General features: G+C 53.3%; 6 protein-coding genes across 6 annotated transcripts; 3 read left to right on the top strand and 3 right to left on the bottom strand.

Moving 5' to 3' along the window:
- Positions 1 to 722: 722 nt before the first annotated feature.
- MRS44_003100 (uncharacterized protein) lies at positions 723 to 3,238 on the top strand (the record flags this gene model as incomplete). The annotated part of the gene is made up of 5 exons (XM_065623092.1): positions 723 to 1,120; positions 1,778 to 1,794; positions 1,847 to 2,011; positions 2,068 to 2,182; positions 2,239 to 3,238. 5 exons carry the CDS (start codon positions 723 to 725, stop codon positions 3,236 to 3,238), a joined length of 1,695 nt encoding a protein of 564 aa, XP_065479164.1.
- Positions 3,239 to 3,876: 638 nt separating this feature from the next.
- MRS44_003099 (uncharacterized protein) lies at positions 3,877 to 5,107 on the bottom strand (the record flags this gene model as incomplete). Its single annotated transcript, XM_065623091.1, has 2 exons — positions 3,877 to 4,786; positions 4,926 to 5,107. The coding sequence occupies 2 exons, from the start codon at positions 5,105 to 5,107 to the stop codon at positions 3,877 to 3,879; spliced, it is 1,092 nt and encodes a 363-aa protein (XP_065479163.1).
- Positions 5,108 to 5,857: 750 nt separating this feature from the next.
- Positions 5,858 to 10,283, bottom strand: MRS44_003098 (uncharacterized protein; the record flags this gene model as incomplete). The annotated part of the gene is made up of 11 exons (XM_065623090.1): positions 5,858 to 5,953; positions 6,008 to 7,141; positions 7,191 to 7,457; positions 7,514 to 7,776; positions 7,884 to 8,041; positions 8,101 to 8,414; positions 8,554 to 8,605; positions 8,884 to 8,982; positions 9,034 to 9,597; positions 9,648 to 9,904; positions 9,963 to 10,283. 11 exons carry the CDS (start codon positions 10,281 to 10,283, stop codon positions 5,858 to 5,860), a joined length of 3,525 nt encoding a protein of 1,174 aa, XP_065479162.1.
- A 1,216-nt stretch (positions 10,284 to 11,499) lies between these two features.
- Positions 11,500 to 15,204, top strand: MRS44_003097 (uncharacterized protein; the record flags this gene model as incomplete). The annotated part of the gene is made up of 2 exons (XM_046283874.2): positions 11,500 to 14,100; positions 14,155 to 15,204. 2 exons carry the CDS (start codon positions 11,500 to 11,502, stop codon positions 15,202 to 15,204), a joined length of 3,651 nt encoding a protein of 1,216 aa, XP_046137207.1.
- A 496-nt stretch (positions 15,205 to 15,700) lies between these two features.
- MRS44_003096 (uncharacterized protein) lies at positions 15,701 to 16,867 on the bottom strand (the record flags this gene model as incomplete). The annotated part of the gene is made up of 4 exons (XM_046268323.2): positions 15,701 to 15,850; positions 15,908 to 16,451; positions 16,536 to 16,617; positions 16,705 to 16,867. 4 exons carry the CDS (start codon positions 16,865 to 16,867, stop codon positions 15,701 to 15,703), a joined length of 939 nt encoding a protein of 312 aa, XP_046137206.1.
- Positions 16,868 to 22,841: 5,974 nt separating this feature from the next.
- On the top strand, positions 22,842 to 26,679 carry MRS44_003095 (uncharacterized protein; the record flags this gene model as incomplete). The annotated part of the gene is made up of 5 exons (XM_065623089.1): positions 22,842 to 23,953; positions 24,010 to 24,470; positions 24,520 to 24,807; positions 24,861 to 25,171; positions 25,222 to 26,679. The coding sequence occupies 5 exons, from the start codon at positions 22,842 to 22,844 to the stop codon at positions 26,677 to 26,679; spliced, it is 3,630 nt and encodes a 1,209-aa protein (XP_065479161.1).
- Between the last annotated feature and the right edge of the window lie 727 nt (positions 26,680 to 27,406).

Below are 27,406 nucleotides of genomic sequence, written 5' to 3'. Positions count from 1 at the left end.
GCCGAGTACTTGGACGTCCGTCATTTATCTGTGACAGTCCACCGTCCCCGAAACGCTGATGCATTGCTACGAGGAAAGGACCAGGCTTGGGCCACTGTCTGGCAATATTTAGTATCTTTTAATCCTTTAATCTTAATTTGCCGTTTTTATATATGTGCATTTGGCTGCATGTCAAACAGAGCTGCAATGCAACTAACCTCGTTGAGTGCCGAGATTCGCTGCATCGAGATGTCAACTGTCCATGCAAGTAGTAAGCACGAAGTGTCATTCTGCAGGTGGCGTTGACATTGGACCCTCGAAAGAACCAATTTCATATTGAGTATTAAACTATAATAAAACCTCTAGTTGATGAATGGGTGGCGAAGCCAACATAACCGTTCATCCAGGAGTAAAGCACCCAATGTAGCCAACATTGCGGACATGGGAGGCCACTCGATGTGCAAAAGGAACCAGTCATACTTTGCACATCCAAGAGAACTCCCTTCTCGACGTAGCAATCTTCAAACTGCTTCTTCTGAGTATCAATGACCACGGAGACACGCACATACACAACAGATACATATGTCGTGGAGACATGGTGATACTCGACTCGTCCCATCACGGCCGTTGACGTACCACCAAGATCATGTTTGCCTCATTTCACCGCCGGCCGACATGGACACACAACCTCTCCTTTCTGTAACTCGGCCCTGGAACGTTCTCCCTCCCCCGACAGTTTCGGCATGGGAGGCGCAATTTGGGATAAGATCTCTTGTAGCACAAGTTTGGCCGCGTCGTTTGCCGTCGGTCGAATCATTTCTCTGCACCGAGATGGAAAAGACGGAGCCATGTGCTGCATCTGCCTTGTGCTCGGCTATGAAAAGGGACATTTCCCGTCGGTGAAGGTGGTATATGGTGTTGCGTTTGCCTGCTCTGCTGGAGTGTCCTGGCTGGCTGGCCGCCAAGTACAGGTTGAACCGCTCCTCCGCTTGAAGAGAGCACGTATTTCTCCCGTTTCCTCCTCTCCCCTTTGTAGGATCTTGACTCTAGTCATTCACTTTCCCTCCCTGTTTCCGGTTGATAAGCTGCTGCTGCCAAGTGACGACGAGAACTCACCATATCAGCTGTCACGACATCCATTGTAAGTCAGGGTTCTCATATTCATTTCGCCCTAGGCACTCAGAGCTCTACCAATCTGAGCTTTCAGCACCAAGAGTATTTCCAGGCACCTGTATCCCATTATCATTACCCCTCTTTTGGAGCGCTCGTCTACGACAACGATGCCCCTCAACATCTGGCTCACATCTGCCGGCTTTGACACTGGCCGCCAGCTGCCAGCCGGCTGACAGCAATATTTTCCAGCTCTTGCCCTTATTTTTCGCCCTCTGGATGAATCACTGTCCTAATCTTCCATTATTTTCCTTGTTGCCTGAGCAAACACCCGTCGCCTTTGTTTATCTGCACTTGAATCACCACCATAGCTCCTTCCCTCGCTCTAGCTTTCCTTCCTCCACCATTCGTTTTCACCTCGCTTCACCACCGCCCTCGTTACTCCAACGCCTGATCCTCGCTGATCCTTAAACCAACAGACGCTTCATTCTTTCTAGCCAATAGGTATGTGCTCATCTGTGCTTTCCTGCCTCTTTATCATCCCCATCTCCTCTGCGTGCGCCTCCGGACTGCCTGCCCAGAGAAACATCGCGGCGCACACTAAGAAAACATGATGACATGACATGAAATGAGCGGAAATGCCTTTCTGACCGTCGCAGCAGTCACGCTCGTTACCACCTGTATTCAGCTATCGCATCGATCCAAGTATGTCGTCGCCCTCACGTCTTGCGCTCGCTCCAACTGACTGCTTGCCCAGTGGCAACTGTTATCGATACCGAGAAGGGCGAGGAGACTCCCCGAGTGTCCAAGTTCGACAAGCTCAAGGGTCTTCTCCCCGTCAAGAAGCTTCTCATTGGCTTCGTTCTTCTTGTTTGCCTCCTCGCGGTCATGTTTGGCATGGGTGTTCTCGCTTCCCACTACAGTGAGTCCTTTCACCCTCAAAATTCCTATTGATAGAGGTCGCTGACGCAAAAATAGCCCGGCAGGAGATTCGAGCGTATGATGGCGCTCTGATGGCTGAGGCCAAGGCGCATGGAGACGGGCACGTCGTTGTTCGCCGTGACGATGGTGATGGTACCGTGTACCCCATTTCGTAAGTAGAAGACACTCCAACACTTGGATATGACTCAGCTCTAACGTCGAACCTAGGACAATGACCGAGACCAAGACTGAACTCTCTACTATCTACGCCACCAGTCGCGCCCCTAACGTCTTTACCAAGGTCGAGACTGTCACTGGCACCACCTACGTTACCGTCCCTGAGGAGGTCCATGTTTCCATCTCTGTTGCCACCATCGAGAGCTCCGCCGAGGTTTGCGAGATCGAGGTCGTCACCCTGACTGAGAGCTTCACTGTCACCGTCATTCCCATTCCCAGCGAGGACTTCACGGCCACGTCTGCTGCCCTCCCTGAGGCGACCGTGATCGGCGAGCCCTCCACCATCACCGACGTCCAGACACAACTTTCCTTCACCAGCGGCCTTCCTGATGCTACAGTTTCTGGAAGCCCTGACACTGTCACAAACGTCGAGACTGATTTCTCTGTCTCCCCTGGTCTTCCCGATGCAACGGTTTCGGGCAACCCCTCTACTGTGACTGACGTCCAGACCAACTGGTCCCTCACCAGTGGCCTCCCCGATGCTACCGTCTCGGGCGAACCCTCCACTATCACTCAGGTCGACGCGAGCTTCTCTGTCACTGGAAGTTTCCACGCTGTCATCACTGTTACGGACCTCTTCCCACCCGCGGAGGACATGAGCACCGTTACAGAGCTGACCACGGTTCAGAAGACTCTCACTACACACAAGTCGATTGTCACAATCACTGTCACGGATCTCATCCAGGAACCCCCTGTCGTCTCCTTCATCTCCCCCACAAGCACCTTCACTGAGGTCGTCTTCGAGACAACCGGCGTGGCTTCCACCTCTACCAAGACGGTCCAGGTTCAAATGCCTCCCTACCCGACCGCCAACAACACCATGGTGGCCGGTCCTTCTGGCACTGTCACTGTCATTCCTACCGCTGTCACGCCCATCATCGTCTCGGGTGCGACCAAGAAGCCCGAGCCGCGTGGCTTCGGTGGCAGCAACGGCACCTCCAACCTAGGCTGTGCCATCATGCTGATTGCGACCATCATGTTCTTCCTCTAGACTCTCACGAGGTGTTTGTTGCTGGGTTAGCCTTGCAACTGGTGCGCCATGGCGGAAACGACACTTGTATGAATGTAAAAGGGGATGGATCACTCTAGGATTTTGGAGTTTCATCGGTCGGATTTGGCATCGAAGCTGGAAATCAAAATCAGGGGATCTGTCGGTTCGTTTTTGGCTTGTTCTACGCTGCATACCTAGGTAATGAGAAGAAGCTGGGTGCTAGGTATAGATTTTATCAAGTCTAAATAATGCGGCATCACTTCTTTGACCATCCCATCAAGTTCCCGCGGTGAAGTGAATGTGGTCTTTGAACATCATCTCAGTGTGGCATGATCGACGACATTGCAACAAAGCAAAGATGAGAAACGTACTCTCGAATTGTATTAGAAACACAATACGCAAGCGATGAAACAATACTAGTCCATATTCCAATTACCGTGTCCAACGCCTCGCCCTAGCCTTGAAAATCAACATTTGCGGACGCCATCCCTAGCCCTGCGCTCTCTCGCCCAAGCATCTTAGGTGCCCGATTCCCTACATCCAAAATCTAATACTCTAGATGAATGCCGATCGGCCTGATGAAGGGTCTCATCGAAGTCACCAGCGAACCTTGCGCTTCTCGAGTCGTTTTTGATGCCTCACCGGGATTCCCGAGCGGCGCGGGCCTTCCAGTTGTCCCGTATCCGGCCTGCAGCCTTGTACAGGTCTTGCTCGGTGACGCGATCGTTGATGCTCTCCAAGACGCTCTTAACCGTACTTGTGTGATTGGCCTCGCTCTTGTCATCACGGAAGCGAACGATGCGCCACCGTCCTTGGTCGTCGAGGTTGCACTCGACGACGCGGTTGTTCAGAGGATCGCCCAGGCTCTTGAGAATCTCCCACTCTTCTTCGGTGATGTACACCGGGGCGAAGCGCTCGTATCGTTCTCCGCTGTCGCCGAGGTAGACCCATAGGTCAGACTTGGGGACGCTGTCATAGTCGACAAACGGCTCGGTGATGCCCTCGCTGCGCTCCTCCTCGTCAGGTTCCACCAGGGGAAACGTCAGGCGCAGGCGAAAGTCGACCGTGTTCTCCTCCGGGGGCTTCCACTTGAGGATGTGGGGATCGGTGCCGTTCTTGTAGGCCGTGTTGCGGCAAGTGAAGATGAGGCCATCGTTGCCGTGCTTGAGGCTGGGCAGGACCTGCTTGAACATCATCTCTATGCCGTAGGCCAGCTGGAAGGGCTTCATCTCGACGTAGAAGGGTTGGAACTGGAGCTCATCAGGAAAATCCTGAAACAATCTCTTGTATGGCGTGTATAGTCGCTCTTTGAAGTAGGCCAGCCGCTTGTCGAGGGTTCGATCCATAAGCTTGTTCCCATCCATGGCCAGGCAGTCAAAGACGAGGAATCTGGGCTCCTTCTTGCCGCTAGGGAGACTGTCCCAGACCAGCTCGCCATCGACCAGTGTAGAAGTGTGGAATGCGCTTTGGTCGTTCTCGAGGGGAAGTGAAGATTGCGGTTGGGGATGAACCAGTAGTCGTTCTTGCGATCGATCAGGTAGTGTGCTTCTTGGTTGTTGTTATCGATATGTGAATAGAGGAGATATCGGATGCCGTCCGACTTTTCGCAGACGTAGTAACTAAACGCCATTGGGTCAGTAATTGTCGTGAGGCGCGTCTCGGCCCAGTTTTGGGGTTGGGTGCTCACTCCTGTCTGGTGAGTTCGTCTAGATGCTGTCTGGCGAAGCTCACAGGCTGCGCGCCCGGGAAGCTCATCGAGTTTCTCTCCAGAAGTGCCGAGACTTTGCTTCGCAGCTCCTTGCGCATCTCAAAGTTGGCCTTGATGCCGGGCTCGGCGATGGAGGTGATGGGTCCATCTTGTTGATTCATGTTGAGTTGAGCGTGATTTCGATGATATCCATGTGTGATGTGAGTGGAATTGTTTCGTGAGTTCGAATACTTTTAAAGGGCGGCGCTTAAGAGACGTGTTTTTACGGTTAAGAGTCTTTGTCAATGGAGGGTTCAACATGGATGAGCTTGCGACAGGCAACTGAGTCGCAAACCAGAGTGTTTCTATCGATAAGGGCCGGCCCCTCATTGGCCTGCCACGTGGAGGTAGCTCCCCACCTCTAGAGGTGCATTCAAGACCTTCTTTGGGATCCACATGAGCTGCTGGCTGTCGACCACGGGCTATGAATCCCTTCAAAGGTTACCTAGAGATATTGCTGTAGCCTAGAGTCAAATGATGGGACCTGTCTTGTTTGTGTCGATTCAAAGTTGCGCAATATTGTCCTGGGTCAGAATGATCCTTCTTGCGGTTGGTCATTGGAATACTCATGAATAGCACTCCAACCGATCACCATCTCTCAACACCAAGTAGGAAATACTGAGGTTTCTTTCGACAACATAACTCTTGCTGGATGTGGCAATAGAATGCAGCTCTACCCAAGATGGCCCAAAGGCGACCGTTGCTGGGCCCGGTTCAAGGTCAAGAGCCATCTACTTTACACGCGACACCCCCTGATAAACGCCATCGTGAAAAGAATCGTCCACACGAATTAGTCCGAGGTCCTTTTGCCTCCTCCCATTCTTGACTCCTTTGAAGCTATTCCATCGACTATCAATAACGAAGCAGTCCCCTTATGACTCCTCAATCTTCTCCACCTCTGCCCGAGCTTCTTCCCATTGCTGCTTGCTCTTCTTTGCCCATTCGATCTGGCTTTGCGCATAAGCGAGCTATTGGGCGTCAGTACTTGTCTCTCTCTTACTTTGCATGCAGGTAGAACTTACCATGTACCGTCGCAAATCCTCCTCTTTGTCCTTCTGGAACCGCTTCAGGTCTTGCAAAACACTAGCGCTGGCCTCCTTGACATCGCGCTCCGAAGCGACTTGAGCCTGCTCCAATTGACCAATGCTCTCCCTTGTCTTGCCGATCAAATCGCGTCGTGTCCGCTCCGGGTCGACATCGACAACTCCCTGAACTGCGTGGCGGATGGGCCCAAAGATCTTGTTCGTTATTGAATTCCCACTAGGCATCTTCTTGTGAGAAGGCACACTGGTGCTCCTTTCTGGCAGCCCCTGGCTTGCCGAGGGGGCAGATGATGGGAAATCGCCGTGAGTCGGAGGAAAGTCGGAATCGATAGATTCCGTGTCTTCTTGACCACCATCCCGTCGCTGGTGAGAGGCGGGCTCCTTAAGACTCGCCGATCGCTTTGGCGGCGGAGAGATTTGTTGGCTGCTCGATAGGTAGTTTTCAATTCGTCGGGCCTCGGCTTCGCTCCGCTCTAGCTGGTCAAGCAGTGCTCTCTTCTTGTTCAGCTCCTCGGTGGTTAGATCCTGCTGGACGCGTTTGAGCACGCGATATTTCAACACACTCCGGACGACACCCGCAAACTGCGCATTCTCTCGCATCGGCTCTGCGAAGCTGGCGCCGAGAGACCCTGAAAGCTCTTCTGTCGCAATGTACGAGAGGTCAGCGGCTTGACCAACGCGCTCGATGGCTGGCCCAAGAGACGGAGCCTGCTCCGAAACGGCGAATGCATTGTAAACGGAGCCGAGCTCGCAAAGATCGGCTGCCAGTGACGAAAGATGGCTCAGGGTTCGACGGTTGACCTTCTCCATGGGGCCAGTCAGGAGCTGCTCGAGCTCTTTGATCGACGACTCATATGAGATGAAGTAGGGGTCCAGCTCCTGCTCGCTCAGGTTATGCGCCTCAGGCGGAAATCGGCCAAAAGCATGAGGTCCCGCTTGAATATGGCCAGAGCTGTTGTCGTGGTTGGCGCCAGCCACCGTCTTGAGCTTTGCCGATGCCGCTGGAACGGGTAGAAAGTTATGGGCGGCAGTTGGGTTCGCAGTATCGAGCGGGGGCGCCTTCAGGACTGACTTGGGGATGGATGCTACGGGATGTGAGTGCAAAACCTCATTCTGCTCTAACATTAGCAACGATGATCAAACTATAGAGGCCTAAACATACCCAGCTGGCGTTAGGATCGAGGAATCTCCACCAGACTCCGTCAGTTCTAATGGCGTCCATCCGGCGGCAACGGTTCAAGAAGACCGCAAGCATGCGCTTTCGCAGATCAATAATCTGCTGGTCTTGCTTCGCATTTGTTGGGTTCGCGGCGTAGTCGGCCATTGTGTGCTTCTCGGGGATGGGGGGAACAATGAGGGTAGGGTGTAGACGAGTCAAGGCATCGCGCAGGGAGGCGAATTCCGAATATCGACGTCGCACTTCCAGGTCCTTGAAGTGAAAGTTAGCAGAAGCGGCGCACGGGAGCGGAACAAGTGGGAGCGTACGCCGGTGCGAATAGTATATACGATATACCTGCCACCACTTTCAAGGCTCTTGCCTGCTTCGGTAATCAAGATAGACTGGTCAGGGTTCTCATAGAGGATCTGCTCGATTCGACTGTCGTAGCCGCCAGGCTTGCGCCGGGGCCCGGCGTCATCCCTCGAGACCTCTTCGTCACTATCGGCTTGAGCTCCCCCATGGCTAAATTGACCATGTTGGTCGTCGTCGCTGCCAGAAGTTGGCGTGTGGGGAGGCTCGAAATTATGGTCTACCACGATGTACGCGTCAGTCATGTTCTCCCCATCGCCGAAAACGACAGATTCCATCTTGTGCCACAGGCGACAGCGCTGGAGATACCGGTATGAAGATACTCACAATCACGAGTGGTCGGGGAAGCCGGGTTGACAGACGACGATTGCGAATCCCGGCGGTCAAAGCTAGTGCCGTATGGATTGTTGTCTTCGTCGTTCCACATGGCGACGGTTTGTCTCTGCAATCGCGTCGACAGCTGGAGACGTGCAGTGTTTCGCAAGCTGAGGTGTCTTTAAGTTGGAGCCTGGAGAAAGAGGTCGGGTCGTGGCAAGCTCCAGACGTGCCGAGGGTAGAGATAGGTAGTGGGGGAGGGGCAGCTGGGATAGGTTGCGAAGTAAGAATGCAGCGAGGCGATGGTTGAATCAGTGCGTCAGAGGGATCAAGAGAGTGTGATGTAGACGAGAGCAGCCATTCTACGCCATTCACAGGCGGAGTCGATGGAGGGCGAAAAGGCGTCGCGGCGGCGGTGTCGGCGGATATGAATGGGATAGGATGACGTTGAATGGGGCTGGCGGGCTGGGCTGGGGGATTGGGGGAGGGATGAGGTGGCTCTGCGCCAAGGCCATCACCCAAGAGCTCCGGAAGTGGTTCTACCTGTAGTGGGTCCGTTCAAGTGCAGACTGGGATTAGCGCTGTCGCCGCCTGAATGTTCCATCCATTTCATGGATCGTTCAGGGACGTGTCAAGTGTGTGTGATGATGATGTCCCCAACTCCCCTCGGCCAATCAGATACAACGGGATTCATGCCAGTTCTCATGAAGTAGTTCTTGGTGATTGCTTTCCATCTACGTCCATTGTTTGAACCTTGCGTAACTCTACGCCGAGCTGCATTCATGACCAGCCATTCACCCTTGTGCTTCCACAAAGACAACGTGGTCAAGATGATTCTTCGGAGCTGCGGGCTATTATACAAAATCTCCAACAAACTGACTCTGACTGGCCTCCAATGTGAGGTTCTCATTCTAACCCTCTTGACAACCAAAATGACTCTCACAACTCACCTATTAGCAAACATTCTCCAAAGATCATGAGCACTGCTCCGTTTCACAGCATCTGCTGTTACCTCTCGTCAAACTGCATAATAATTCCCCCTCCTTGGTGGATACGTCGAGGTGGTAGAGGTCCAGGACCATCATCCGTCATTTGGCTAGGGTCGACGACCCTAGAGCTTGGAGTTAGAATACGCCAAGTCGGCTCTGAAGCTTTTACTCACCTTTCCCAATGCTTCCTCCTGTCTTCACGACCTCTGCGGTTTCGATGCATACTAGCCCGCATCTCCCTGTCCTCACTGACAATCGGCGTCCCTGGTCGAGCCACGGGCGTGTAAGAACCTCCACCTAACTCTTCAGGTAGATGAGCTGGCCTAACTCTCATGTCGAAAGCTGGTCGAATCGACGAAATTGTCGGCAGGCTCTGCCTTCCATCTGAGTAGATGTCGCTGCTCAAGCTGCTGGAGCCCTTCTTTTCCTCGCCTTGGGGCATTGTCGTTAATGGCCACTGCTCATCTCTGACAGGATCACGTCCACCAGAAACTGGTCCTGGGACGGGAGCCAATTCATAATCGTCACTATGGACTGTTGCAACATTGGTGTCAGGAGACTCGGGTCTCGGCTCATCCTCTCGATCATGGTCGCTGCTGTGACGAGCCTTGTCTGAGCGGCCGCGGCTCCGACGAGATTCTTGGCTCTTGCGAGATACGTGACTATGCTCAGCATGCTGGGACGTAGACAAGCTGCGTCTTGCGTTTTCGCGACCGCCTGCTGAGGCAGACCGGGATCTAACAGGAGTTCCCGGACCCGAACTGGCTATCGTTGAAGCTCTTCCCACGGGGAGCCCGAAAGCTCGACAGAGCCTCTGACGCCAAGTTGGTTGTCGAGGAGGTAACCCTTGTGATTGGGATGGGGAAGGTGAAGGGTATGAGGATTCAGATGGCGGGTGGCGCTGGACAGGTCGCCCTCGGGGATTGCTCCTTTGATGGCCTTCTGGACGACCTTGCTGAATGTAGGGGACAGCAACGTAGGTTGAGCGAGGTGGAATTGGTGGTGCTGGATAGATGATTGGAACGGGTTGGGGAGGAAGCGGCCCTGGAGGTACTTGAGCTCGTGGAGGTGAAAACGGGGTGCTACCCAGACTATAAAACACCGGCTGGTAGACAACCTGCTGAGACTGGCTCGGATATTGCGGAACGGCGGGTAGTTGTGACACCGAGATGTTCGCAAGGCGTGCTCTGCGTCGACGACGACGGCGACGGGCAAGTACGATTTCTTGATGGGCTGAAGTGATCCTGCCGAGGTAGTACATGTAAGCAAGAATGAGAACAATCGAGGTGATGGCTATGCTGGAAATGATCCCGCACTGCTCTGCCTCTGTCAAGCATTTCCACCCTGAGCATTCGTTATTGCGGGGACCGAGGGGAGATACATGCTGTGAGGCCGTGACCCGCGCCCCGGCGGCTGGAGGCATTGTTGCTGAAAACGCAGCCTGTTGAGATAGTTATGGTCGCGATAGGAAAGTGAAGCTGTGAATGTGAAAGCGTTTAACGAACTGTTAGGGCATTCGGGGGCGAGGGGGAACTGTCTGTCGATATGCGGGAGATGTTGGAAACGAGGAAGGAATGGGAAAAAAGGAGAACAGGGTCGAGAAGAGAGAAGGAAGAAGCTTGAACCTCTTCAAGAAAGCTGCCACTGACGAACGGTGGTTGCCAGCTGATGCCTACTGAGCTCGCTCTGGGCACTGCTGGGTATAAACACTCTGGTACCGACTGTTGCAAGGGAATTGAGACATAATAGCGAGATAAAATAGAATTAGAGTATTAAATCATCTATGCCAAGGCGTACTGAGAATATCTTTCGACCCTTTCTTGTGGTAGTAGTCTATTTCATGCGGCTGTAGTCCTCTACAACTCCCTGACTACCAACTAAGCTCGGGTAATGGGGAGTTTTCAGTAAAAGATACGTAACCTTGAGACCGTTGAAGGAAAGTTAGGCTACGTCTGAGCTTGATAAAGGAAGTTCTTGGGATATTCTACACTGAAAGATACGAAAACTCCAGAGGTTGTGATTATGCGCAGTTGGAGCAATAGGAGTTGTGCTGAGTATACTTTTCTATGTACGTCCGCTAACGTGTCCATGATTAGTAGCTGTTAAGAGAAATTAAAGAACAAGGCCATAAAATGTAGAATTGATAATAAATATCAGGATTTTGGCACAACTTGCTATCGCAAAGGTTTGTGCATGTAGAAATGGATGTACGATTGAAGTTGGAACTAGAGGCAGCTGTGTTGCACAGGGGCTCTTTCCCAGCTGAGTGCCACTGTCTGCCAATGGCCAATCAGCGAGCCGCCTTCCGCCCCGCAAGTACGTACCGCCACGGAGGTGCAACTCAAGGTTCTCAGTTTCTCTCTCGCTTCAGTTGCGATGCAACAAAACTAACACGACAAACGTCTTGCGCGACCATCATCTTTCCGCCCTCTGGTCGCCAGCGCAGCCTCAAGTCACGCAACTACTCCCTCGATTCTTGCGATTGATTATGCTCTCTGATTTCTGAACCGTCCGATGCGCTGATCGTCCCTGGATTCGAGGCGCATTGCTAGCTGCTCTGAGCGACGCGTTCCTCCACCGAAAGCTTTCGCTTCACAACGAACACAGCACCTTTTCATCCTCCCACTCTTTCGATAATCATGGCCACGCAACAGAATGGCACCGCGAATGGTGTCAACGGCGATGCCCCTGCTGGCCCAGTCAGCACTCGATTCACCGATATCCCTTCTGCCATCGACATCCCCGTGCAAGGCGACCAAGAGGACGAAGCCGTCGAGATCGATCTCGAGGACCTGGTCGATGATCCTACCGAGCTCTGTACCCTTTTCGAAAACGAACGCGCCGCCAAGACATACTGGATGACGGTCGCTCTGGCATATGCCAAACAACACAAGATCGACCATGCCATCGAGATGCTCCTCCGAGGCGGAAGCGCCATCCAGAGCAACAGCACAAACCCGCGTGATAAGGTTAGCATGATCTGCTGTCTGTGCTGGATGTATCTGTGGAAGAGTCGAGAGGCGCCTCGAGTTGCACCCGACGGCACTCGAGTATCCGAAGCCAAGACCAAGGAGTACTACCTCCAGCTCGCGACATCTTCTCTGAACGACGCCGCCCGACTGAACCCATCATTCCCACCCATTTTCCTCGCTAGAGGTGTTCTATTGCTCTTGAGAGCGTCGCTGCAAGCCCCGTCCAAGACCGCTGGTGGTATTGGTTCAGAAAAGCATGAGCTCTTGAAGACTGCCGTCAAGTCTTTTGACGATGCTCTCAGAGTCTCGCAGGGAAAGAATATGCTGGCTTTGATGGGAAAAGCGCGGGCCCTGTTTTCTATGCACAAGTACCCCGACTCGCTTGCGATTTACCAAGATGTTTTGCACAAGATGCCGGATTTGGTTGACCCGGATCCTCGAATCGGCATTGGCTGTTGCTTCTGGCAGCTTGGCTTCAAGGATGACGCGAAGATGGCATGGGAGCGATGCCTTGAGATCAACCCCAATTCCAAGGTGGCCAACATCCTCCTCGGATTGTACTATCTTGACGCCAGCGGCCATGTTCCCGTTAACAGCGATGAATTCCTCAAACTCTACAAGAAGGCCATGACCGAGTACACACAAAAGTCCTTCAAGCTCGACAAGGACCTTCCTCTGACCTGCTCTACCTTTGCAAACTACTTCCTGTCGAGAAAGGCATGGGACAATGCCGACAAGCTCGCACACAAGGCCATCCAGTACACGGACGTCAACGCCATTGCCAGTGATGGCTGGTATCTTCTGGCCAGAAAGGAGCATTATAGCGGCAACACCGAGCGTGCCACCGATTACTACCGTCGTGCCGATGATGCGCGAGGAGGAACAGAGACCGGTTACCTTCCCGCCAAGTTTGGAGTTGCGCAACTGTCAGTCTTGAAGAACGACCTTGGAGAAGCCAAGCTCCGCCTGGAGAAGATGATTCAGCAGTCAAAGAACCATGAAGCCATGATTCTTCTGGGTACTCTGTATGCCGAGGAAGTTTTCGCCAACCAGGTTAGCGACAGCAAGGAAGATAAATCTGCCGAGCTCAAGAAGGCCATCACTCTTCTTGAAGGTGCCCGAAATGCATGGAAGGACCCAAAGAAGACACTTGCGCCAGATGCATCAGTCCTACTGAATCTAGCACGCCTGTACGAGACAGATCACCCTGACAAGGCCCTGCAGTGCTTGCAACAGGTGGAGCAGCTTGAGCTGGACCAGGTCCCTCCTTCAGAGCGCCCGGAAGATGTCACAGACGAGGCCGAGATCAAGGCTGCCCTTCGCAAGTCTTTGCCTCCCCAACTGCTGAACAACATTGGTTGCTTCCACTCGCAAGCCGAGAAACACGAGCTCGCCAGTGATATGTTTGAGGCTGCTTTGGGCGCTTGCATCAAGATTGGCGAGAAGGACCCTGACATGGACACGGATGCTCTTGTGTCCACCATCAGCTTCAACCTCGCCAGAAGCTACGAGTCACGAGGACTTACGGACAAGGCTGTCGAGGTTTATGAAGGACTTTTGGCCCGTCACGACGACTACACGGATGCCCGCGCGCGACTAGCCTACATCAAGCTCAGGAAGAACCCCAACAAGGAAGGTCCTGATGCTGTTGCCAAGTTGTACCAGGAGAATAACACCGACCTCGAGGTTCGTGCCCTCTATGGTTGGTATCTCGGCAGAGTGCACTCAAGGAAACGCCCTTCCAATATCGTCGAGGACCCGGAGTTCCGCCACTACAAGCACACTCTTCAAAACTACGACAAGCATGACCGGCATGCTCTGGTGGGAATGGGCAACCTGTACCTGATTCAAGCCCGAGAGATGCGCCGCGAGTCTGAATCAGAGAAGCAAAAGAGGAGTGCAACGTACGGCAAGGCTGTTGAGTTCTTTGAGAAGGCTCTGTCCCTGGATCCAAAGAACGCATATGCCGCACAGGGTATCGCCATTGCCCTTGTGGAGGACAAGAAGGACTACAAGTCCGCACTCGGCATCTTTAACAAGGTCCGGGAAACCCTTAGGGATTCGCACCTATATGTCAACTTGGGTCACATCTATGCCGAGCTGAGGCAGTACTCCAAGGCTATCGAGCACTACGAGATCGCCCTCTCGCGAGATGGCAAGGCTAATGACCCTGTGATCCTCGCTTGCCTGGGACGAACTTGGCTGAACCGTGGCCGAACGGAGCGCGACGTCGATGCATACAACAAGGCGCTCGAATGCGCTCAGAAGGTACGTTTTTACATCATCAATGCAAATCGTTGTCATACTGATCTTGGAATACAGGCTCTTGAAGTTGCTCCCGAGCAGGTTCACTACAAGTTCAACGTTGCCTTTGTGCAGATTCAACTCGTCACGATGATTCAGGGCCTGCCGGAGAACAAGCGCTCAGCAGAGCAGCTTGAGAATGCCGCCGAAGGGCTTGAGGCTGCCATCACATCCCTGGATGAGATTGCCACTCACCCTCAGACTCCTTATCCCAAGCACGATGTCGAACAGCGTGCCAACATGGCCCGCAACACACTGCGTAAGCAACTGGAGCGAGCCATCGGGAAGCAAAAGGAGTGGGAGGAGAAGAACAAGGAGAAGATCCAAGCAGCCAAGGCCCAGCGAGAATTGGAGCTTAAGCGCCGTGAAGAAGAACGCCAAAAGGTGCTCGAAGAGGAGAAGGAGCGACAAGACAAGATCAAGAAGGAGCGCGAAGCCATCGCTGCGCGAGACAGACTGCAGGCTGAGAAGCGAGCCGAAGAGGAGCGCGCTCGCATGGAGGCTGAGATGACGACGGACAGCGAAACGGGAGAAAAGATCAAGCGGAAGCGCAAGACTGCACCCCGAGCTTCCGGCGAGAGCAAGCCGAAGCGATCAGGAGGAAAGAAGAAGAAGAAGGGAGACCGTCAAGATGACGAATCAGAAGAGGAGGAGACTCAGCCCAAAAAGCGTCTCCGTCTTGGGAAGAAGGAGTCCCAGAAGTACAAGAGCCAGGAGTTGGTGTATAACAGTGATGATTCAGACGACGACGACGACGCGCTCGAACGTGCTGAAAGAAATATGGAAAGAGAGGAGACACCTCTATCAGAGGCAGATGAAAGGGCCGTCGACGACGACAAGATGGATGTTGACGAGGAGGCCAACCAGGGGGCCGGCGATGACGACGACGATGAGGAGCTCGCTCCGCGCCAACAGCACAAACGAGCCCGTCGTGGGCGTGTCGTCGAGAGTGATGACGAGGAGGAAGAGGAGGCCCCCGCTCCAGCCAAGAGTGCGTCTGGCGATGAGGATGAAGAGCCTCGTCGCGCAGACACGAGCATGGCGGATGCGGACGATGACGAGGAATAAGGGGCAAGAGAAGTTGGGTGCTCAGAATGTGATCTTTACCTACCAAACCCTAACACAAAATATTGGGGGGTTTTACAGTGCAGTGCAGTTTGGGACTATGCTATTTGTACTATATCATAATGCTAGACGAGTTGGGGCTGGGGACAATGGAAAGCGTGCTTGCAATTGCTGATGTGATGTCTTATCTTGTCTTGTCTTGCCTTGCCTGGGGAGGTCGTCTTGAAACAGACTCCGTCAACGCCAATCAAGTCTTGGTATATAACTAATGTGAATCTACATTTCGTTTCCTTGCGTCAACATATTCCTCATCATTTTGCTATGACATGACAGTGCTCCAGCCTATCTCGGCTTGCTTGTCAGAGGTACATGCATCCCGTCCGCCCCCTCTCTCTTGTTTCTAAGTGTGAGATTGCCGATAGACGACTATCCCTCTACGGGTTAATGCTGATGGGAACCCTGGGCGGATGGTCAAGCCTGGGTTGGTAGATCGATGCGCTTAAAAGGCAAAGATCTGGTCCTCGAGCTTGCTGACGGGGCGGGCCTTCTTGAAGCCAAGGCTCTCTGCGGCCTTCTTGAGACCGCTAATCATGGGAGGAGGTCCACAGAGGAGGATCTTGACATCGTCGGCGGGCTTGGGGAGCCATTTCTGCAGGATTGATTGTTAGCGAGTCAGGTCTTTGAGCCTAGAGATTGGGTTACCCACGGTGATCATGTCGGCGGTGACATAGCCGACACCACCAGTCCAGCCCTCCGGAGGCTTATCGAGGACGTAGTGGATGCGGATACCGGCATCCTCGGCGGCAAGAGAGTCGAGGTCTTCCTTGAGGAGGATATCCTGGGGCGAGACGTTGGCAAAGATAAGGTCGACCTCGGTCTTGTCTCCGGCAGCGCGGCCTCGGATGATAGCCCGGATGACCTGGAGCATAGGGGTGATTCCAGTGCCACCAGCGACCATACCGAAGTGACGGACCATGTTGGGGGTGTAGACGAAGGCGCCCTTGGGGCCACGGACGCGGATGCTCTGGCCGACGACGAGCGAGGCCATGTGCTTGGAGATGTTGCCCTGGGGGTACGACTTGATCAGAAGGTCGAAGTAGCCGGGCTGGTGGTCACCAGAGATGGGGGTGTAAGAGCGGACAATCTCCTTGGTAGAACCATCGGGCTGGACACAGGGGGCGCCGATGGAGATGTGTTGGCCGATGGGGAGGCCGAGGATGTGCTTGGGGCTGGGGAGCTTGAAGCGGTAGCTATCGTCGAGCTGTCAGCGCGGGGGCGCATTTCGTGGCGCAAGGCAATTGAGTCGTCAATTGCGTCGGCAGCCAAAAACTTACATGGCGACATTGTGCGAGATGATGGTCTTCTCCTCGAGCTCGAACTCCTGGAAGACATCAGGCTTGAGGACCTTCTTCACCTCTGCGATTGGTTAGCTGACGACATCGACAAGCTTCACCCAAGAGCGGGGAAGGTGAGAAAAAGTTTTGGGGACAGGGAAAAGCTCACGAAAGGCGAGGAAGTTGTAGGCGCCAAATGCGACGGCGAGGAGGGCGGCGTAGGGCGTCCACTCCTTCTTGACGATAAGGGTTCCGACGATGAGGAGCAGGCCGGGCATGTAGACATAGTCGATGTAGTGCCTCGCGAAGAGCGAGTTGTCGCCGGAAGACATGGCGACTGCTGGCTTTGGTGCGCGCGTAGCTACACCCAACACACACCGATTTTTTTGCGATTCGATGCTCTCAACTAGGAGGGAGCAATTGAAACCTCGCGACGAGGTCTCTAGCTGGAGGAGAGGGAGGGGGAGGGGATTGCGGAAGAGGTCTCGACAAGGCAAACCTGGCTTTGAAGAGGGGAAGCTGTCCTTGATTTAAAAATGGTGGCCTTCCCACCGTTGGAAACCGAAGACCGGCGCCCGAGTGACCCCCGAATCGCCCCGGGTAGGTCTTCTGCTTCTGGAAGGCGGTGACGAAGGTGGGGACGGTATTTGCGGGAGACGATGCCGTGTTGAGAGCGGATGGAAGGAATCGCCGGTACGGTACCCCAGACTATGGGAAGGTGGGGTATTTTTCTTCTCTAAAGCTGCGGAATCGGATCTCCTTTTGTTGCCGGTTTGAGCTTGGTTCCGAGGGAAGAGCTTGGAGCCGAGGGGAAATAAGTCGGCAAGTAAGAGGGGATTTCGAATTGTTGAGCTGGGGTTATATAAGAGAAGAGTTGTTGCTTTTTGCACTTTTGCTCGACATGACAAGAGTGACTCGACCGGAGTTTGCCAAGAAGATAAATTACAAACCGACAGCTAAAGTTCTTCAACATGTTCAGAGCACCATCCTTGTTAATTGGGGCTCCTTTGGAATCTTCAATCTGATGGATCCCGTGATATGCAGAATGTAAGTCAGCAACTTGGGACATGACCCTATTAGGAGATTCCTTCCGAGGGTCTTTATCAATCAAGATCCATAGCAGATCTCCCACTCCTCATTGTCCAATATCCGTCGAATAAATGCTCACTAAGATCCTTATGACCGACCTCGAGTTCTTTCGGTGGCTGCCCAAGTACCACCCCACGGGTCTGCTCCAGTCGAGACGGAAGCGGAATTGCTGTCCCTTCTTCTACCGACATGCGGAAACTCGGTCTTGCAATGCCGAGCTATCACGCAGGCGCCTTCACGCCTTGACTCGACAAATGCCATGAGCATTAGAGTTCCACTGCATTCCCATTTCATGCAACCTGACTCATTGGGGTTCTTAAACATTGCGAGTGGCTCCAAAAACCAGCTTCAACAACGTCGTCTCACCAAAGTCACTATGGCATAATATCTCAGCATCGCTTGTAACACTATTAACCTTAGCCACTTGGTATCGGTAACATCGTCTCAGTTTATACCAGAAGCCCCAAAGTTATTTCAGGGTGAATTGAGTGTTTAAGAAACACACTTAGAGATCCATACGTCCTGCTCACCAGACATCTTTTCCACTGACTCACTGATAATCCACTTCACATCACTCACGGTACCACGCTGACTCTTTCTGGTTCCACTGCAGAAAAGCGAGAGCTCGTGACTATCGACCATCTCTCATATCACCTCACTACTGCAAAACATGCGGGCAAGGTTGGTCAGCTTAATGGAGGGTATTGCAGCCATGTCGAGTCCCCCGAAGCCTCACCACAGCTGTGGTGTCATGATCATATCAATGCGCCCATGATACAATTCCTGCAGGTAAAGTCGATTTGGGTATGCGGTTCTTCTGGCTGATGTCGTCAGACCACATGTCACATCATATCAGTTCGCAGCCCAATCCACTTTGAACTCGACCATGAGTATTCGCCGAAACATCCGAGAAGCATTCTTTGTTGACGCAAAAGGTATAGATGCCGACTGTTGGCTTGATAACTCAGTTTTGATGGTACTAGTCGCGACATGGATGCTTTTACAATTTGGGGCACGGAATCACTCCAGGCGTTGCTTCGATAAGTGCCAATTGAGAAAGCTATTCATTCTTCATGGTCATTCATAACATATCTGACCCTTAACCCTGGTGTTAAATATGATTCTGCAAGGCTCGTTGTTGGTAACTTGACATTGCAATGCCGATAACACCAATGGCAATGCCCACAGGCATGTGTGTGCTACTACAAGAACGCAATGGGGGAACCTACCTACCTACCTATGCCAATATTCGGAACACAAATCGGCGATGGCCCTTGATCTATAACACCAAGAATATTGTCTTGTGGAATTTGCGGGCCAACGACCACACTGGCACTGAATATGAGGCCCCTAGTGCTCCTAGATCTTGTCCAACTTGAACAACCCGACATAAGGACAGGAGTGATAACGATGACCTTGGCCACCTCACGCAAACTTGAGAACCGGAAGTAATCGGATATTTCTTTGAGTATGCCCCATGATAGACATGTTCGACATCTTTCTGTGCAACACCTATTTTGGAGATCGTGGCTTGCAGTCCACGCGCTTTTTCTACAAGCCGTTCTGCCATGTCTCACACTTCTCGCTAGATTATGTATACTTGGCTCTTAATTGGGAGTCTCATGTTACTTAGATCAAGCTCATCATCGAACTTCTTCATAGAAGCTGAAGTTGATGTCAGCCTCTGATTGGGTTCATCATGCAACCGAGAGACGCTCATAATACTGACAGCCACCAGAAACGAGACACTTCCTCTTGCAGCATGGTTATCATGTAGTCCATTTTAGGTCCTTTGGGCCACTGCTTTTAACCTCTACTTGGAGCTGCGAGGATCTTTATATGTTATAGGATGGCTGCTTACTGTTCATTGCTGCTATAGGAAGAAGATTAGACATAGGGGCCGAGAATTGCACAACTTATGCCAAGAAGTTGACAGATAGTTCCGCCTGACAAGCATCCATGACATTCCTCGTATCGAAGGGACTGTTTACCAGGTACAATGCGAAACTATCCGAAAAATCCGTCACGGAAAATGCGGCAACCTGTGGTCCTGATGGTCCTTCTCATTCCATCACCTTGAACCCAAAATGTCAAGTGTGCTGAGAGCCCAGCATCTACAAACCTTGTCAGGGGAGTTGGCTTTAAGATGACAGTTGTTAGAAGAGCAAATTGGCCATCAGTCATCAACAATCGCCCAGTCAACACCACGCCGGAGCTACAGTCTTATATCAAGGAGAATGTACATTGATGGTGAGGTGAGTGAGCACGTTAATAAGCGGAGCTGGGTGCAGCAGGATCGCATCTCAAGTCTCCGAGTGGCTCGTCTGTTCGTGTTCAGCTGCCCCCTGTCCAGAGGGTCACTGAGGGTCTCTGAGGGGCCAGAGGCGCAGAGCCAAGGCAAACAATGGCCAGGAAGCATCCATGGCGGATACGACCATGACCCCGGGTCCCTTCCTTCTCACGGGCTCGCCGACTGCAGACTGCGCTGCGGCGGTTCTGCCAATTGTTTGTTGGCGGATATCACGGTTTCACCACCAGATGCCACGCCCGCCCGCGCGGGCATGGGTCCTATGTCCCGTCCGAGTGATGGCACATTGTCAGGCGCGGATGGCGAGGTTTTTACCATGTCGAGTCGGTCAAGATCTCCAATGACGCAAATAATTGTCCGAAGGCGAGAGATGATGGGGGGAAATGGAAGGGGGGGTTCAGGTCTCGAAGCGCCCATGCCATCTGGAGGCTTGTCTCAAGGGGGATGCGCTATCGCCGTGGACCATTTTAGCGGGTGGCTTTGTTTGGTGACGGTATCTCAACGGCTGCCGAGCTTTGCGAATGACTGGCTTGACTTCTCGTACGGCAGATCGATCCATGGCCCGGGGGTGGGAAGCTCATGCACGAGATCCAGAAGGTCGAGGACGACAGAAGCAGAACGGGCAAGCCACAGCACGACACGAGATCAACAATACGATGTTTATACAGAAGGATCAGATCCAGTCTCCAGTCCCAGCAGGGGCCGGAGGGCACGGGGCTCTGTATGCAGTACCGTGGTGCGTACATACTGCGTACCGCGCATGCGGTGCATCTTTTCCACCGAGCGTGATCCACCGACTTACGAATACTCGCAGCTCCCCGTGCTGAATCTCGCGGCTACTGCAGCAGAAAAAATCGTGGGCCTGGAACCTACCAATGCTCCAGCTCCTTGGCGCCTGGAGCGTTGGGCCAGAGTGGAGGAGGCCATGCTCCGAGCTTCAGCTGTCCTAGGTTCATCAGCCATGGAGCGCAAGCAGCAGCGCAGTCAGAACAACGTGGGCTAGTCGACGTGGGCGGCTGAAAAGGACAAAGAAGTCGATGGGGCCAGGGTACAGTAATTTTACCCCGCGCACCTGGTGATTGGCCGCGGGAGTCAACGAGTCGAGAGGCCACTCCGAAAGCATGATGGGTTTCGGCATCATCACGGCCTTCTGTCACGAGCTGTCAGCGAGGTAGCATGCGAAACGGAAAAGGCGCTCTCCAGAGGAGGAAAAAAGCCATCCCATCCCATCCATCTGAGAGGGTCTCAGTCCAAGAAACCTTGGACCACGCCATGTTGGTTGCTGGGGCCCCTGGCTATTGGCGCAAGAGAGGGTTGAGACCTCAGATCAGAGCAGCTTACAGGTAACTGACCAGTAGCCTCCGAGCAACAAGGCCGTATCCTTGGGTTGGTTCATTCAATTGGCCTCTCCCAATGATCGAGATCTGACACACGTTAGTCCTCGTTTGTGCTGGCTGTCGACGCCGGGTCTTACCAGGGTTTCCTGTTCTGGGCGGCTCGCTGGGCCAACTTGTTTTGGGGCCCGTCGGCCGCGTGGGGAGCCATAGCCCGCTGCTCCTCAGGGCGTTAGTGCGGGCTCGTTAGCAGACGGGCTACTGCAATGCACAAAGCTTCCAGGGGTGGTCGGGGGCCCATCTCCACTGTGACCCGGCGCAGCATTATGACGACGACACCTTCAGTCTGCCCGTGTGTGCTTGCCTCACACCATCGACTTTTCTCTACTCTTCCATGTTCGGGCTCTTGTTTCTTTCTCTTTACCCCATTTTCCTTGGATAAACCCTAGTACACCCTCGAAGCCGATCAACTCCAAGGCACAAATCACCACCGGTGGTGTTTGCTGTCTCCCCAACCCTCTCCTTCCACCCTCGTCTTTTCCCAGGCTCGGCCTGAATCCGTCTCTCGTTCCTCATCAAAGACCACCACAGCCTCCCTCCGTCGTTCCCCGGGGCCACCGGATACTCTATCTAGGCACCTCGTATCGTGAAGCCTCCCGCTGGCGTTTCGAAAGCTTCGTTGCCCGGGCCCCGTATCGCTCACTCATCTCAACTGCTTGCGTTGCTGGGCATCGCTCTGCCCCCTCCAATTCCCCGTGCCTGGCAGCTATCAGCATGCCTGAGACGTGACCTGGTCCTCACATGCTCCTGGGGCAACTCTTTGGGCCTTAACCTCCAAACGACGTCATCCCCAATCCAATCCAATCCAATATCCGAGTCACATCTATCGCACGCACATCCCGTCAAAGCCATTCCCTTTGGCGCCGATCCTTCTTCCCTCGACCTTCACTCAGCCCAGCTCGCACCGTGATCTTCCTATTCTGCGCCCTCTGCTTCGTGCAATCCACATCTCGCTCTCGCTCCTTTCCTTGCGTGACTGTGAGTTAGGAATCTCTCTCTCCTCCCCTCGGCCGAGAGACGAGAGCTGCTATTCATAGCCTGCGCCCACGCGTCACTCGGCTTTTCTATTGCACGCTTTGGTCCTACCCAACCCCAAAAATTGTTCAACCACAGGCGTTGACACCAGCCAACGCTTCCACATTCGCGTTCCGCATCCCGCTTCAACGACCACGCACGCATGCGGGGGGAGTTCTTGGCTTGATTTGACAAACTTCCAAGACATAGTAGCCGAGGACTGAGACAATTTGACGTCGAGGTGACCCTGCCTGTTGCGCAGTCTCCGCGCCGTTCTCATCTTTGCTCCACGGCGTCACATCTCTTCACCCCAGGAGACGCCTCCCAGAAGACGCCCTACCCATATCCAGCCTGATCAAGTTCCTGATAGATCCTGTCTTTTTTGGCGGCATGCGAGGCATCCACTGATCCTCAATCTGCTTCTCCATCTTTGCTGATCTGGGAAACCCCAAAAGAACTGGGTCTTGACGCAAAACCGCCGACGATCGCGACCTCATCACAATGAATGCCGAAAAGTGGAAGAGGAGGACTCTCCCAACTCTGCGCACGACGCCCCCTGTCCCGATCCCTCACAATGGAAAAAAGGAGTCTGAGAATGGCGACGGCAAGAAACCTCGCGTCTTCTCCAAGGCCCTCCGCTCCCTAAGCAACTCGTCCATGGAATCCATGTCCCAGAGCCCTTCTCGAAACTCGACCTCTACGCGCCGTCTCCAAAAGAACCACTCCGGCTCCGGATCCATGATCGATAGAATTCACCGCCGAGTCTCGAGCGTATCGCCCATGAGCGCATCCGCCCCCGAATTCTCCTCAATGCCCCCCGAAGTGCCTTATTCGTCCATGGAGGTTGCCCAATATGGTCCCCTTAAGACCGATATCACACTCCTCAAGGCACGCGCCGAATACCTCGTTCTCACCGACGCCTGTTTGGTCAAGTTTGGGAGTGCCGAGGCCGCAAGGGCTGTCTTCCCGCAGCTGGATCAGGGGGACGGCATGTTGAAGCCTGGCGGCTCCCCCTATTCTGCCGGCGGTAAGTCCTCAGCAGCAGATGTCCGTATGGAGATTCCTCTACGTTCCATCGTTGCTGTATTCAATGAGGAAGGTTCAAGCCCTCGGTTCGGCATCGAAGTCTGGTGGTTTGCTCAGTGGCCCAAGCTGGCATACTCCAAGGCACATCTGTTCTTCATGCTTCCCAAGGACCGTGACGACTGGCTAGCCAGCATCCAGAGGGCCTGCAGGATGAACCTCAGACGATCACCACCTCCATCATTGATCCCCGGCAACCTCAAGGCCAGAATCAACCACATCGTCGAGACCACGGAGCCTGACGCGAACAACAGTCTCTCTAAGATCCTGACTTTTCCCGTTGTCAAGCGCACAATTGGGGCGCCCCAAAAGACCAACTCGGCCGAGGAGTCTCAGCACTTTGTGGACGGTCCCTCGTTTTACATTGTCATCGGACCATGCATGCTGTACTTCCTCGAGGTTCTCAAGGCAGATTATGCAACCACCCCCGGTGACCTGCGTGTGAAGGTTCAGTCCTTTGGCACAGTTTCACTCATCCGCTTCCGAGCATCCGTTGCGTCGCACGAACAGAGATTTGTCATGAGCTTTCGGTAAGTCACTGCAGGCCTTGTCCTCGTTAAACCCCTGGTGTACTAACGTTGCTCAGACTTCCCCTCGGCCGCGAGAGCAGACTCGAGCTCGCCAGCGTTCACTATCGACGAGTCATTGAAGCCATGACCAAGGTAGACCGAGAACTCAAGCCCATGTGGCCGCAGCATTTGCAAAAGGCAATTTTTGACATCAAGGGGCTTCCCCCACCGCTCTCACTGACCTCGGGCAACGACTTGGGCGGGCTGGAGCGAAGCTTGCACGCGTACTGCGCTGCATTCAAAGTTCAGGTTCCTCGATGGACTATTGAATGGAACACACCATCTCAACCCGCCTTCCGCTTGTTGCCTTCAAGTGGACAGCCCTACTCTACACTACAGCTGCTTGCGCTTTTCCGAGCTTTGCGTTACAACAGCTACTTCAAGGAGCTCTCTTTCCGCAACATCGACTTGTCTGGTCTTGCTGGCAAGAAGGATTATTCTCACTTTGGAGATGCCATCGCGTACACGTCTCTGAATGGTACAGCCCACACCCTCTCGTGGCGTGCACAATTAGCTAACTTGCACAGGAATCAAAATCTCGGAAGAGCACTACGATCTTTTGATGCAAGCATCCGTCCTTAGTCAGGAGATGCACGCTCTGGCTTTCTCGTCCGAGTCTATTCGTAGCATGGACCTGAGGAACATCCTGGGCTCTCAAAGCACGACTCGACGCTCCAAAGATCATGAGGGTGCTCGAAGAGTCAGCTCAGAAGTTCTGCGCCCAATCCTCATGTTGTTGAGGCGCCAGGCTTGCCTCTGTCACAGCATCACCATGGCCGGCAACCTCCTTGCCCCGGCCGATGTTGAGGAGCTATGTTAGTTACTCTTCCTGTCGGCTACCCCTGACTATTTACTAACCCTTCACTAGCCAATCTCCTCGTCCTCGAAGATGTTTACATGAGAAAGCTCGATCTGGCAAATTGCGGGCTCGGTGATGAGGGTCTTACAACTCTGTGGACTGGTATCGCAGGCCAAGGCACCAGCCTACACCACATCGACACCTCCGAAAACCAAGGCACTGTCAAATTCGAGATTATTTACGACGCGCTCAGCCAACTCCAGGTCATCAAGAAGCTCAACATTGCCGGAAACACCCGCATCCCGCTAGATGTTCCCTTGTTTGACGAATCGGCCTTGCACACTTGGGCCCTGGAGGAGCTTGACTTGTCTGGTATTGCAGTGAGTAGATGCCCCATCTACCAGTTTTAATCAAGACTAACACGCCATAGCTCAATGCTCCAACAGTTGACATCTTGACTGGGTACCTGGCTTCACCCAGTTCGGACAACTTGCGAGTGCTTCGCCTGAGTAAATGCGGCCTAACAGGGGCTCAAATAGCCCAAATGTTCTATGCTATGGGCCCTGCCAGACAAATAACACTTTACATCAATGGCAATCGCCTAGATGAGGGTATCGATGACATGTGCGCAGTCATCACTGAGGATTTTGGCCCATGGGGTCTATTCATCCAAATGGTAGAGTTCGCTTTGGAGACGAACTACATCAAGCTATTGAAAGCGCTCACGGTCAACACAACGATCGAGTGTCTCAGCCTGGCTGGCACAGCCACCCCCGACTCGGCCAGCGAGACAACTTGCAAGGCGCTCTCAGACCTCTTCTCCAACAACAACACCATTAGATTCCTTGACCTCTCGGGCTTTGACGCCAAGTTGGACGAGGGTCGCCTCGGCCGACGCTTCTCCAAGGCCTTGAGCGGTCTTCGATCTAACACCCGGCTTGAACACCTTCGTGTACGAAGTCAGATGTTGAACGTTAATATTGGTGATCTAGCAGAGGCCATCTCTGCCAACAAGACGCTCCACAGTCTCGACTGTGAGGGCAATGACTTTAATCTCTCTAATTTCAGGCATCTCGTGAAGCATCTTAGCGATAGCACGACGATCCGTTATTTCTCAGCATTTTCGGACCGCGATCTCGCCCAGACTATTCAAAAATCGGTCGACAACGCTGTGGCTGCTGCCACTTCCACAGCACGCAGACAGTCGATGATGTCTAGGCTGCGGCATGACAAGGTTCCCCCGAGCATCAGTCTCCCTCTTGCGCAGCAGCTGAGGGATGGATGGGAAGACTCAGTGCAAACGCAGCAACAGGTTCTGGAAAGGAACCGACTGCTCTTTGAAGCGGGAGAAGACGGTCGAAACGATTCAGGAGAAGGCTTCCTGTTTAGTGACGGCGAAGAAGACTTTTCTAAGGCGTTCGGTGGGCTTGCGCTGAAATCATTCGAGGCCAAGCGGGCACAGACGCGTCGGATGTCAAACCCAACTCTGAACCCGAAGAGGGCTAGTACCATATCTCTGGGGGCGACTCGCCTGGTTGGATCTTCCTTTGATCCTAGCACCAGAGTATCAAGATCTTGGTCAAGATCTTACTCGATCGTCTCTAGCGAAGGGGGCATGAGTGCGACAGGCGAAAGTCCAAGCACAGGCTCAGCAGTCCCGACACCCCCTGAGGAAGAGAGCCCGGTGGATAAGGAGTATTTGCTGGGCAACCCGGAAGAGACTCAGGCGGCTCCCCTGGGGTCCCCGGACAACGACTACACATTTGCCGATCCCCAGGACGCAGAATTCGGACTGGAGCTCCGAGCTCACCGAAGGTTCTGGAGCGATGAGGCTGGATGCATTGAGGAGGAGGACAATGGGATTCAAGTTGATGAACGGCGTCCATGAAGCATGGATAAATGAAGTAATGGAAACAAACACATGTACTAAGGGGCGGATTTGGCCAGCCTTTTGCGATCATTTTTTGGAGTTCTTTTGTTGTAAGAATTCTGGCAAGCAGCAGGCGTTGAAAGGATCTATTGATTGGATGGGGGTCTGGATTTGCTGCGTATACTCACTCTTGATACCCTTCGCGAGTTTTCACTTAGACAAGTCGACTTCATTGTTTTTAATGAGTAATTGATTATGTATAGTCTGCGAATTACTGTGCCGGTTGTGAGGATGTAAAGTTGGACCCTCATGGTTTGAGTCGCTTCGAGCAACACCATGACTTGCGCATTCGCAACCATATCAACACAGCGTCGTCATGGCACATGAATGTATGCACAATAACACAATAGCCGAGCATCCAATGTCAGTACCACGCCGCAATAACTCGCAGAAAGTCCGCCAATCCCTGCCTGGTCCAGGGGAGCCCAAGCTACTCCGTACCTCAAATTGCTTTGGGCCCAAGGCACCACTGAGAAGGCAGCGCTCCACGGGGGTGACCCCACTGGAACCTTTAGCAACCTGCCTGGCCTGGCGAGACGCTAGGTCGTCATCACCAACCAAGCCACGCTCGGGCGCTCTCTCGCTCTCACTCTCGTTCTCTCTTAATCCTCCACCTTCATCATCAAAACTTCCATTATCACCCCCAAGTGGATGCCCTCCATCTGCTCTACGCATGCCATTTGAG

The sequence above is a fragment of the Fusarium solani genome (assembly GCF_023522795.1).
Source record: "Fusarium solani strain SB1 chromosome Unknown bctg00000001, whole genome shotgun sequence".
Classification (NCBI taxonomy): Eukaryota; Fungi; Ascomycota; class Sordariomycetes; order Hypocreales; family Nectriaceae; genus Fusarium; species Fusarium solani.
The sequence above is the reverse complement of the archived record's forward strand: the minus strand, read 5'-3'. Positions and strand labels throughout refer to the sequence as shown.